The sequence below is a fragment of the Procambarus clarkii genome, chromosome 2 (genome assembly GCF_040958095.1).
Source record: "Procambarus clarkii isolate CNS0578487 chromosome 2, FALCON_Pclarkii_2.0, whole genome shotgun sequence".
In the NCBI taxonomy this organism is placed as follows: domain Eukaryota; kingdom Metazoa; phylum Arthropoda; class Malacostraca; order Decapoda; family Cambaridae; genus Procambarus; species Procambarus clarkii.
In genome coordinates, this window is record NC_091151.1 from 26,973,582 (window position 1) to 26,986,189 (window position 12,608).

Here is a 12,608-nt window from a genome sequence, read left to right on the forward strand (position 1 = left end):
TGCACTCGTCTTCAACTTCCCTATAACGATCCCTTCTCTCTCTCTGAACTTCTGTCTGCCTTGCCCCTCTGCGGTTTTACGGCAGCAGACTCTGATGGCATTCATTATGAAATGCTTCACCATCTCCCTCCGTGCACGTCTCAGTATTTACTAATTCTGTATTATCAGATCAAGGAGTCGTCATCAGTCCCTGAGGACTGGCTCGGTGCCGTTGTCCTCCCTGTTCGCAAACCAGGGTCTCTGGGAACATCCCCTAAAGACTTTCGCCCTATTGCCCTCACAAGTTGAATTCAAATTCTTTGAATGTATGGTTAACGTTCGTCTGATGTGGTTCTTGGAACACCATCACTTCCTCTCCCCTTCTCAATTTGGTTTACACATGTGCCGCAGCACAACAGATGTCCTGGTGAACTTGGTCTATATTTGTATTGCTTTTGCTGCGAAGACCTCCGTTGTTGCCGTCCTTTTTGACCTGGAAAAGGCTTACGACACCACTTGGCGATATCATATTCTATCCCAGCTTCATTCTTTTGGCCTTCATGGTCGTCTCCCTTTCTTTCTACGTAGCTTCCACTCTCGTCGTTCCTTTCGGGTGAGGCTTGGTACCACTCTCTCGGCCTCTTTTTCAGCAATACGAAGGTGTGCACCAGGGTAGTGTTCTGAGCACTACTCCTTTTCTGGTTGCCCTCAATTATCTTCTTTCCTCTCTTCCTTCAGGCATCTTCTCTGCTCTCTGTCGATAATCTTACCCTTTGCTGTCAGTGTGATGATTCGCCTCTCCTTCAACGCCGGCTTCAACTTGCGATTGATGCCGTGTCGTCTTGGGCCACCGATCATGGCTTCAAGTTCTCTACTACTAAGACTTGTGCCATGACTTTTACTCGGAAACGGGTTGTTCTTCATCCCCTTGAGTACAAAGACTCTGCGGAGCTTTTGGGGTTATTCTTTGACACTCGTTTTTCTTGGTCTTCCCATATCTCTTACCTCCGTGTTGAGTGCTCTAAGGCCCCTACCCTCCTTCGGAGATTGTCCTATACTTCTTGGGAAGCAGATAGGCACACTCTCCTCGCTTTACTTTCCTCTCTCGTCATGTCTAAGCTCGATTATGGTTGCCTTGCTTACTTGTCTGCTTCTCCTTCTACTCTTCGCCGTCTTGATGCTTTGCACCATACTGGGTTGCGCTTCAGTTCTGGTGCCTTTTGTTCGACTCCCGTCCTCAGCTTGTATGTTGACACTGGCTTCCTATCTCTCCAGGACCGCTGTGATCGCTACTGTCTTCGCTATCTTGCGCGATCCTTGCAACATCCTTCCTCTCCCCTCTGTAGTGCTTTTACATTTACCCCTCCTGCGGTTCCTGTTCCACTGCACCACCTCCCTCTTTCTGTTCAGTTGCCTCGCTTACAGGATTCTCTTTCTGTTCGTATTTCTAATATTTCTCCTCATGTTGTTCCTTCTTTGCTCCCATGGAGAGTCCCCCCTTCTGCTGTTTTGTGCATCCTTGACCCGCATCACTAAAGCTTTTACGCCTCCTACGGTTCTAAAACGCCTTTTCCTTGAGAACTTTTCTTCTCACTCCCACTCTATTTCCGTCTTCACCGATGGATCTAAGTCTGCTGACGGTGTTGGATACTCTGTTGTTTTTCGTGATTGCACTTATATGTGTCGCTTACCTCCAGAGAGTAGCATCTTCACTGCGGAGCTTTATGCTATTCTCTCTGCTCTTCGTCTCCTGCTTTCTCGTTGTCGGTCTTCCTTTGTAGTTGTTGTTGACTCTTGTAGTGCCCTCATGGCTCTCGGGTCCTTTAATCTGTTTCATCCAGCGGTTGTGAAGATTGGCTGTTTCTTGTTCACAATAAATTTAAGTCGGTTGAGTTTTGTTGGGTTCGCAGCCATATTGGCGTCTCTTTAAATGAGCGTGCGGATGCTGCTGCCAGGGAAGCTGTCCGCTCTTGCCCCATCTCTCGTAAAGATATTCCTTATTCCTACTTTTACCCGGATATCCATTCCTCCATCCTTACCCATTGGCAGGCTTGTTGGTCGTCTGTTACATTGGTAACAAACTACGTACTCCTAAAAGTTGTGTGTCCTTGTGGCCGTCCTACCACCATAACCGGCGATGGGAAACGGCTCTGGTGAGGTTGCGTTTTTGCCATACTCGCTTGACTCATGGTCACTTGATGGAGCGCCGCCCTACTCCTTATTGGCCTAATTGCATTGTCCCTCTTATGGTCGTGCATATCCTTGTTGAATATCCTGACTTCCGGGACAAGCGTGTGTCTTGTTTTCCGACTACCTCTCGCGGTCGCTTGTCTCTCGATAGTATTCTTGGTGACTTGGATACCTTTGATATCATTCGCCTTATGCTTTTCTGTTCTCGTATTGGCATCCTTGGTGATATTTAGTGCCCTCTGATTATCCCGCACATTTGATGGTGCTACATGGCCTTCTTGGTTTGGTGCTTTCTTTTGATAATTACTTATGTACCAATCACAGGTGTGGAATCTATACGTAAACTTACGAAATGAATAGTATGGTAAACAACACGGCTCAATTCCAATGCAATGTCATACAAAATAAATAAATCAACAGTGCAATGTGCAAATAACGTGCATGTAAATACATGCAACAGATGGTACTGTTTCTTAAAAAAAAGAATGTTTTTACCTGTCACAGGTTTGGAATCAAAACTTATACTTATGAAATGAATGATATGGTAAGCAACAAAGTGCAATTCCAACACAATGTCACACAAAATAAATAAATCAAAATCGTTGAAAATTCAATTTATCAATGCAATCGAAAACATTGAAATGGAATCATAACATATTTAGTATAACGTGTGTTGCTATTACGTGCAACAGATGGTGCTGTTTTTCCAAAGAAGCATGTGTTTACCTGTCGCCAGTGTGGCATCTATATAGTAGGTATATAAAAAATGTGTGTATTCGAAGGGAACATTGTGTCAAAATTTCAAAGCAATTGGTGAAGTTCTTTTGCAGTTTTCAGCTTGTGTTGCTCTTAAGTTCAACAGATGGCGCTGTTTTAAAAAAAAACATGGTTTTTCTATCACAGGTGAGGCATGTATATAGGTATATAAAAACACACGCTTAATCGAATGCAACGTTGTCAAAATTTCAAAGCAATTGGCAAAGAGGTTTCAAAGATTTTCCTTACATGAAAAACACCGTTAAAAAAAAAAAAAAAAAAATCAAGTCACAGATGTGACATTTATAGTATGTATATAAAAACCTACTAGGATGTGAATGGAACATTGTGTGAACATTTCAAAGCAATCGGTGAAGAACTTTCAGAGATCAGCGATTTTGAACAAACAAACATTACCATTTTTATTTATATAGACTACAGTAATGAGTTTAATAGTGAACGAAACTGTGAAACTAGAAAAAAAGATTAGAAGATTATTATTTAATGAAATGAATTTATTATTGAAGTTTCTGGCGGTGAAATCTGCCCACAGTTAGTGAAGGAAGTAGTAGTCGTAGCGGCAGGGCACCAACTGGGGCCAGATTCACGAAACAGTTTCGCAACGTGTACATCTTTCCTCAGTCTTTGATGGCTATGGTTACATTTATTAAACGGTTTACAAGCATGAAAACTTGCCAATCAACTGTTATTGTTATAAACATCATCCTGGTGCTTCGAAGCTTATTAACTCTTTAATAATTGTAAACAGAGCCTCCAAAGATTGAATAAAGATGTTCAGGTTCGTAAGTACTTGCGTAACTGCTTCGTGAATTTGGCCCCAGGAGAACGCTGCGCTTACGTGGTCCAAATCTCTGCCAAAATTATTATATTCAGTGATAACAAATATTATTGAAGACATTCCTCCATCAGAATGCTTTCCATAACATATTATATTAATCTGAACATTATTACGTGGTTTTGCAAAAACGGGAGAAACACAAATTACTCTATTTGTGTTGATCATACGTCTGGCAGTGTTATATAACTTTATTCCACAAGACTGCAACGATTATCTTGCTTAGGAAAACATGGCACTGATGAGGAGTCTGTGACTGTCTGAGGCAGGTGTGCACCTATGGTAATGGTACATTTTAGTTACATTGTAATAAAAGACTGTAGCAGTTGTATGGTTAATGACTGGCCTAATATGTCCCATGGTGGGATGGTAAACAATGATAGTAATAACTGTATGGTTATTCACAGGAGGAACATCTCCCATGGTGGGACGGTGGACGCTGCAGATGTGACGGGAAGGTCTGTGTTCCTGAGAAGGAAGTCCCGAAAGTGTCCTTGGAAGGCGTGGGCGGTTCGTGTGGCCGGCGGGCATGGGCGGCAGGACCCAAGCAGCGGGTGGTCTCCTATGCTGTGTTTGGAAACAACTCCGACTATTGGCTGGGACTTGATGAGCTTCTGACAGAGGTGAGACATATTGACCTGTCATCCACACAGTGTTGGTCACACCTGGACACACAGTGTTGCACACACCTGACAGTGCAGGTTATACTGGACAATATCATTGTTCGCTGATAACATTAGGCTCGTGAGTTACGTCCCTGAATCTTTAAAATGAAGCACAAATTATAATGACTCGGAAACTTTGGGTAATTGGAGTTATATTTCGAAAATTAATACAAATGTTAATGAAGGTTAAACAATACATATGATAAACTGTATGAATATTTTTATAATATTTATTTGTTTGTTACGAAGTGGGGCTGTCTCGGATTCCCTCAAGAAAATAATGTAAAAGTTGTAGATACTCGTCCGGTTATTTGACTGTTATGGGGGGGGGGGTTGTTCTCTCGGCTCCTCTTGTTATCTTACTGTTATGGAGGGGTTTGTTCTCTCAGCTCCTCTGGTTATCTTACTGTTATGGGGGGTTTGTTCTCTCTGCTCCTCCTGTTATCTTACTGTTATGGGGGTTTATTTTCTCAGCTCCACTTATCTCACTATTATGGGGAATTTGTTCTCTCAGCTCCTCATGTTATCTCACTGTTATGAGGAGACTACAACCATGGCCAACACCCACCATGAGCACCAAAAACATGGTTCCGTCGTCTGGTGCTGGAGCTGCGTGACACGCTTCGGCTTGCCACGACGTGTTGCTGGGGCAGCAAAACCCCGCCTAGTAAAACACTCGCTGCTCGTACTCGGATCGTCAACACTACTTGTATCAGAGCGTATGTCACTGAAGCCCTAGAATAATTCATCATAAGTACTATCACAGTACAGTACCCACATGGCAATCCTGTGGGCGGTAATGGACCTCATGGCAATGCTGTGAGCAGTAATGGATCCCATAATCATTCTGTGGGCGGTAGTAGACCCCATACACATCCTCGGGTTGTAGTGGACCCCATACCTATCCAAAAGGTTGTAGTGAACGCCATACCTATCCAAAAGGTGGTAGTGGACCCCATAAACATTGTGTGACGTGTTTTGGACCCTATATCCATCCTGTTTGCAATAGTATTACTATTACTTTCTCATCTATCCTTATCTCTTAACCGGGATTCTTAGGACTACTGCCATGGATTACTGATTACAGACATAACAAAGTGCATAGTGACCCGCGGGAAAATTTAAAATAGTCATTAGCAATAGAACTTTGTGTTAAATAGAGAATAAACGGGAGACCACGTGTGAGCCAGTGAACGAGGCTTTGTGTACATGCGTGTATTAGGAAAAAAAATAGTGAACGGTGATTCGTGGAACAGTGATGTGGAACGGGTATCACAACAACATATAATTTGGAAGTGAAGGAAAATCGTGCATAGAATATTATAAATATAGAATACTAGAAATATAGAATAGTGGCAAGAGGCGGCATCAGTGGTTATAAATCGGGTAACTGGAAACTGGTGACATCAACCTGGGACAACAAGAGGTCACCTGTACCGACCGGGGAACCAGCTTCGCTACCCTACGCTAAGTACCTGCCATAAAGTTTGAACAAAATAACATACATAATATTACAAATATATGGTATACATATAATATTATAAATATTAAACATATAAATATATATACATATAATTTTATAAAGAGTTAAAAGGACTGACATCAACAAGTGATCCATACAGTGAATCTCAAATACAACACAATACATCAGACAATGGAGAGGTGTGGCGAGTGTTCGGGAGTACTGGGAAAACGTAATGCAGGCGTAACGTGCTGCATTTGTAACGTAAGATTTCACCTGGGCTGTACAGAATTAGCTCCAGGATGCATAAAAAGGCAAGGAATTTACTGGGTTTGCAAAGATGACAGATTAATGTTAGAGAACATAACTAAACTGATGAAAAACATTCCCGAGTCACAGAGATTATCATTCACAGACAGGCTACCAGTGATATATGCGGACTGGGAAAAGTCAACATTGGATAACGACCAAAACTCAGGAACAGATAGTTTAGAGAACCGCAGCAGTAGTGTGGAGGAGGAGACTATTGTGGTACAAAATACAAAGTACAAAAAAAAAAAAAAATAACAGCAATATTGCAGAGCCAGATAATATAAACGATGAGAGCAACAGTGAGACAGTGCATTGATGAAGGAATTGGGACGAAAAACGGAGATGGCTCCAATAAAGAGGTAGACAAGACAGTCACAGATATAAATACCTTGAAAAACGCAAAACCGGAACACATTTGCAAATTCTACGCTAAAGGAATATGCAAATATGGAAAATTAGGAGCAAAATGCCATTTTCTGCATCCTCGAAAATGCAGGAACATGTTGAAGAGGGGTACATGCCGTTTTGGAACAGGGTGTAGATACTTCCACCCTAAATTATGTCAATTTTCAATTAGGGACAAAAAATGCTACAATCTTCAGTGTCCGGAATTCCATGTGAGAGGTACAGAGCGTTATAGACGGGAAGATCAATATGACACTACTGGAATTTTTTTAGAGGAAGGCAGAAACAGAGTAGTAAATATAAGAGAGAGGAACAGTCAGATGGAACCACTACAGGATTACAGAGGGGAACGGAGATACCCACAAGACTGGAATTCAAATTATCAACAAGCACACAGGTTCTACACCAGACAACACCCGTCCTGCTACCAAAACTGGACGAATCACTTCCAAAACGACACACCCTGGACGCAAACAGAGTGGCCTCCTTACCAGAGCCTCAGATATTAACACCAAGTAAAGCATCCAGCACTTCCACTAACACGATAACATCATTTATATTTGCCAACATCCAGGGTATAAAAACACGCAAATCCAACAAAGTTCACTTTATTGATGATCATTATATTGCCTCCTTCATGAGGCAAATGCAGTGTTTGCAGCCCTAACAGAAACCCACACAAAGGACTACCATGATGGTGAAATATGGACCTCAGAGTACAATCTCTTCAGATGTGATAGGAAACACCGGCTTCAGGGTGGGGTCAGCCTCTACATCAAAGACACACTTATCTGTACTGAGCTGCTAAACACCTCAAATGATATGGTGGAAGTGCTGATAATCAAAATAGAGATTCTAAATGTAGTTATTGTCCTTGTATATAAGTCACCGGAGGCAAACCCTAAGCAGTTTAAAGACCAACTAATGAAAATAGAACACTGCTTGGAAAACCTCACAAATCCAGCTCCAAACATCATCCTGCTTGGGGACTTCAACCTACGGCACCTGAAATGGAAGCACCTGGCTAATACAGTAATATCAGAAAGAATACCAGGAAGTAGCCTAAATGAACAGGCACATGCAAATGTCCTGCTACGGATGTGCGACAGGTTTGCCTTAAACCAGCAAATAGTAGAACCAACTAGGAAGGAGAACACGCTGGAAGTCATTTTCACTAATAATGATGAATTGATCAGGAACATAATGATTACAAATATCTGTTACTCAGATCACAACTTAATTGAAGTTATGACAACCATGGGGAGTAGACCTTCTAAACCAGTCCAGATTCCCGGTGGAGGAGATTTCAGCAAATTCAACTTCAATAATAAACAGATAAAGTGGGAGCAAATAAACCAGGACTTCACAGAAATAAACTGGGAAGAACAGCTAGAAAATGCAAACCTGAACCAGTGCCTGGGAAATATAAGCTCAGTAGCACTAGAAATATGTTCAAACCGCATACCTCTAAGAAAAAAAGAGGAAGAGATGCAGATTGGAACGGGAACGTCGTTCCCTATATAGGCGAAGAAAACGAATCGCGGAACAACTTGAGAGTCGCACCCTATCTCAAGAACGGCGAAGAAGGTTAGGTAGAGAAATAGAAACAATTGAACGGAAGCTACAAGAATCATACAAAACCCAGGAGAGGCAAAGAGAGCAAAAGGCCATCAGTGAAATAGAGAGAAATCCGAAATATTTTTTCTCCTATGCAAAATCAACATCAAAAACCACATCTAGTATCGGGCCCCTGCGAAAGGGAGATGGAACTTTCACCGATGACAACAAAGAAATGAGCGAGCTACTGAGGAAGCAGTACGACTCTGTTTTCAGCGAGCCATTAAACACACTAAAGATTGATAACCCAAATGAATTTTTCATGGATATGATACCAACATCAAATCATATATCAGACGTCACCCTATCCCCACTGGATTTTGAAGAAGCCATAAACAGTATGCCTATGCACTCTGCACCAGGCCCGGATTCTTGGAACTCCATATTCATAAAGAACTGTAAAAAAACACTATCGCAGGCCCTCCACATTCTGTGGAGACAAAGCCTAAATACTGGCGTTATTCCTGATATACTAAAAACAGCAGAGATAGCACCACTTCATAAAGAAGGAAATAAGGCAGAGGCAAAAAATTACAGACCGATAGCACTAACATCGCACATCATAAAAATTTTTGAGAGTGCTAAGAAGTAAGATAAAAAAATACATGGAATCACAGCATCTCCATAACCCCGGACAACATGGTTTCAGAACAGGGCGCTCTTGCCTGTCGCAGTTGCTGGACCACTATGATATGGCGTTAGATGCTATGGAAGACAAACAAAACGCTGATGTAATTTACACAGATTTCGCAAAAGCTTTTGATAAATGTGACCATGGTGTTATTGCACATAAAATGCGTTCAAAAGGAATTACCGGAAAAATAGGCAGATGGATCTACAATTTCCTGACCAACAGAACCCAATGTGTAATTGTCAACAAAATAAAATCCAGCCCATCAACCGTGAAGAGCTCAGTCCCCCAGGGTACTGTGCTTGCTCCAGTACTTTTTCTCATCCTCATATCGGACATAGACAAGAACACAACCTATAGCACTGTATCATCCTTTGCAGATGACACTAGGATCTTCATGAGAGTAGGCAACATAGAGGACACGGCAAACCTCCAGTCAGATGTAGATCAGGTCTTTCTATGGGCTACAGAAAATAATATGGTGTTTAACGAAGATAAGTTCCAGCTCATGCGCTATGGAAAAAATGAAAATATAAAAACGGAAACCACGTACAAAACTCAGGCAAATCATAACATAGAACGAAAAGGCAATGTAAAGGATCTGGGTGTAATCATGTCGGAAGACCTTACCTTTAAAGAACACAATAAAGTAGCCGTCACAACTGCAAGAAAAATGACAGGTTGGATAACAAGAACTTTTCACACTAGAGATGCTATACCGATGATACTTTTCAAAACGCTTGTGCTCTCTAGAGTGGAGTACTGCTGCACAATGACAGCACCTTTCAAACCTGGAGAAATTGCTGACCTGGAGAGCGTGCAGAGATCCTTTACTGCTAGAATCCACTTAGTAAAACATCTAAACTATTGGGACCGACTAAAGAGCCTAAAACTGTACTCCCATGAGCGCAGGCGGGAGAGATACATAATAATTTACACGTGGAAAATATTAGAGGGGCTGGTCCCAAACCTGCACACAGAAATGACATCACATGAGACCAGAAGACATGGCAGGATGCGCAGAATACCCCCGTTGAAAAACAGAGGTGCAACAGGTACTCTGAGAGAGAACTCTATCAACATCAGAGGTTCGAGACTGTTCAATACGCTTCCACTACACATAAGGGGCATAACTGGCCGACCCCTCACAGTGTTCAAGAGAGAACTGGATAAGCACCTCCAAAGGATACCTGATCAACCAGGCTGTGACTCATACGTCAGGCTGCGAGCAGCCGCGTCCAACAGCCTGGTTGATCAGTCCGGCATCCAGGAGGCCTGGTCGACGACCGGGCCGCGGGGACGCTAAGCCCCGGAAGCACCTCAAGGTAACCTCAAGGTAAGGTATCTCATATATGGTATTTGTGCTTGGGGTGCTACTACCCAAAATCATCTACGTCCTCTAATTACTCAACACAAAGCTACTATTAGAACAATATCAAACTCTGGCCCCAGACAGCACTCGGTACCCTAACTTAAATATTTGAACATGTTAGATATTAAGTCACTGCACATCCTCTCATGTGTACTCTATAGATTTAAGACTCAGAACTGCAATGGCAATCCTGACCTTAAAGGCCTCCTAGAAGGTTGTAACAGAACCCATTGGCACCACACCAGAAATAAATACCTATTTGATATTCCAAGAGTGCGCCTCAACCAAACTAGATATGCTCTACAAATCAAGGGACCCAGAATATGGATTTCGATTTTGATTTGACTTTAGTTTACCCCAAAGACATTCCAACGTAACTTCGTTTTCTGTAGACGTTCTTACAATCCATTCTCTCTTTTCTTTGCTAAGTTTTTCAAAGCATACACTATTTATTTATTTTATTTATTTATTTATTTATTTATATATATACAAGAAGGTACATTGGGTTTGTGAGAATACATTTGATAGTACAGTATTTACACTCTTGTAAAGCCACTAGTACGCGCAGCGTTTCGGGCAGGTCCTTAATCTAACAGATAATTTTAAGTAGGTAATTTCTATCAGAATTGATAAATGATAAAGATACATTGCAAGAGAAAAATGAGATGAGAGAGCTTAGTAAGTATATTAAAGCACATTGTTATATTAAAGCACATTGTTGTATTAAAGCTCTGATTGATTACATTGACAGCTTGATTAGTAATTTAAACAAGATTAATAGACACCATACAGCAGATTGACAGCACATATAAGACAGCAATGATCACAATGGTAAAGATGCTCAGATTGGGTGCATAAAGATTGGGAGACTGGGTAGCAATAGATACAGATAAACAAGATTAATAAACACCATACAGCAGATTGGCAGCACATATAAGAAGACAGCAATGATCACAATGGTAAAGATGTTCAAATTGGGAACATAAAGGTTGGGAGATTGGGTAGCAATAGATACAGTGCAATTTTAAGGCAAAAAGTGAAAAACTATGAAGATGAAATTTGGTACTTTTTAGTATTGATTTTGAATGATGTAAAAGTTGGACAGCTTTTCAATTCAATAGGGAGTGAGTTCCATAAATTGGGTCCCTATATTTGCATAGTGTTTACACAAATTAAGTTTAACTCTGGGGATATCAAAGAGATTTATTTCTGGTGTGGTGATAATGGGTCCTATTACATCTGTCCAGGGAGAGTTTCAGAGCAGGATTTGCATTTAAGAACAGGGTTTTGTAAATGTAGTTGACACAAGAGAATTTATGGAGTGAGATTATGTTTAGCATGTTTAGGGAGTTAAACAAGGGGGCTGTGTGTTGTCTGAAAGCAGAATTTGATATTATTCTGATAGCAGATTTTTGCTGGGTGATGATGGACTTGAGGTGGTTTGCAGTGGTTGAACCCCATGCACAGATACCATAGTTGAGATAGGGATAGATTAGTGCATAATATAGAGATGAGAGCAGAGTTAGGTACATAATATGTGATTTTGGAGAGTATACCAACTGTTTTAGAGATTTTCTTAGTTATGTGTTGTATGTGGGTACTGAAGTTGAGTCTCTTGTCTAGGAATAGGCCAAAACACTTTCCATCATTTTTATTGCTAATGTTTACATTGTCTATCTGAAGCTGAATTGCATTTGTAGATTTGCTTCCAAATAGGATGTAGTAGGTCTTTTCTATGTTAAGTATTAGTTTGTTGGTTGACATCCATAAGTGGACTTTTTTTAGTTCATTATTAACAACATCATTTAATGTATGTGGGTTGGGGTTGGAGTAGATGAGGGTAGTATCATCAGCAAACAAAATAGGTTTCAGAATGTTAGAGACATTAGGCAGATCATTGATGTATATAAGAAATAGAAGAGGTCCCAAGATGCTGCCCTGTGGCACTCCAACGGTTATTGGTAAAATGGGAGAGGTTATATTATTGATGGCTACACATTGGTGTCTATCACTAAGATAGGATTGGATATAGTCCAGTGCATGGCCTCGGATTCCATAATGATGGAGTTTACATAAGAGGTAATCGTGATTAACAGTATCAAAGGCCTTTCTCAGGTCAAAGAAGAGTCCAATCGGAAACTCATTTTTGTCAAGGGCTGAGTAAATTATATCAAGGAGACTAATAATTGCATCGTTGGTACTCTTTTGAGAGCGGAAGCCAAACTGACAGGTGCTAAGAATGTCGAATTTTACGAGATAGGAGTAGAGCTGTTTGTAGATAATTTTTTCAAATATTTTTGATAGAATGGGTAGGTTCGATATTGGTCGATAGTTGTTTATGTCTGCCAGATTACCTCCTTTAT

General features: G+C 41.1%; 1 protein-coding gene across 1 annotated transcript in view; it reads left to right on the top strand.

The window, feature by feature from the left end:
- Positions 1-12,608, top strand: part of LOC123762450 (uncharacterized) — a 234,445-nt gene that overhangs the window by 123,842 nt on the left and 97,995 nt on the right. Inside the window, exon 3 of the mRNA XM_069326780.1 lies at positions 4,189-4,404. Coding sequence (XP_069182881.1) covers positions 4,189-4,404 — 216 coding nt within the window. The remainder of the gene's footprint in view (positions 1-4,188; positions 4,405-12,608) is intronic.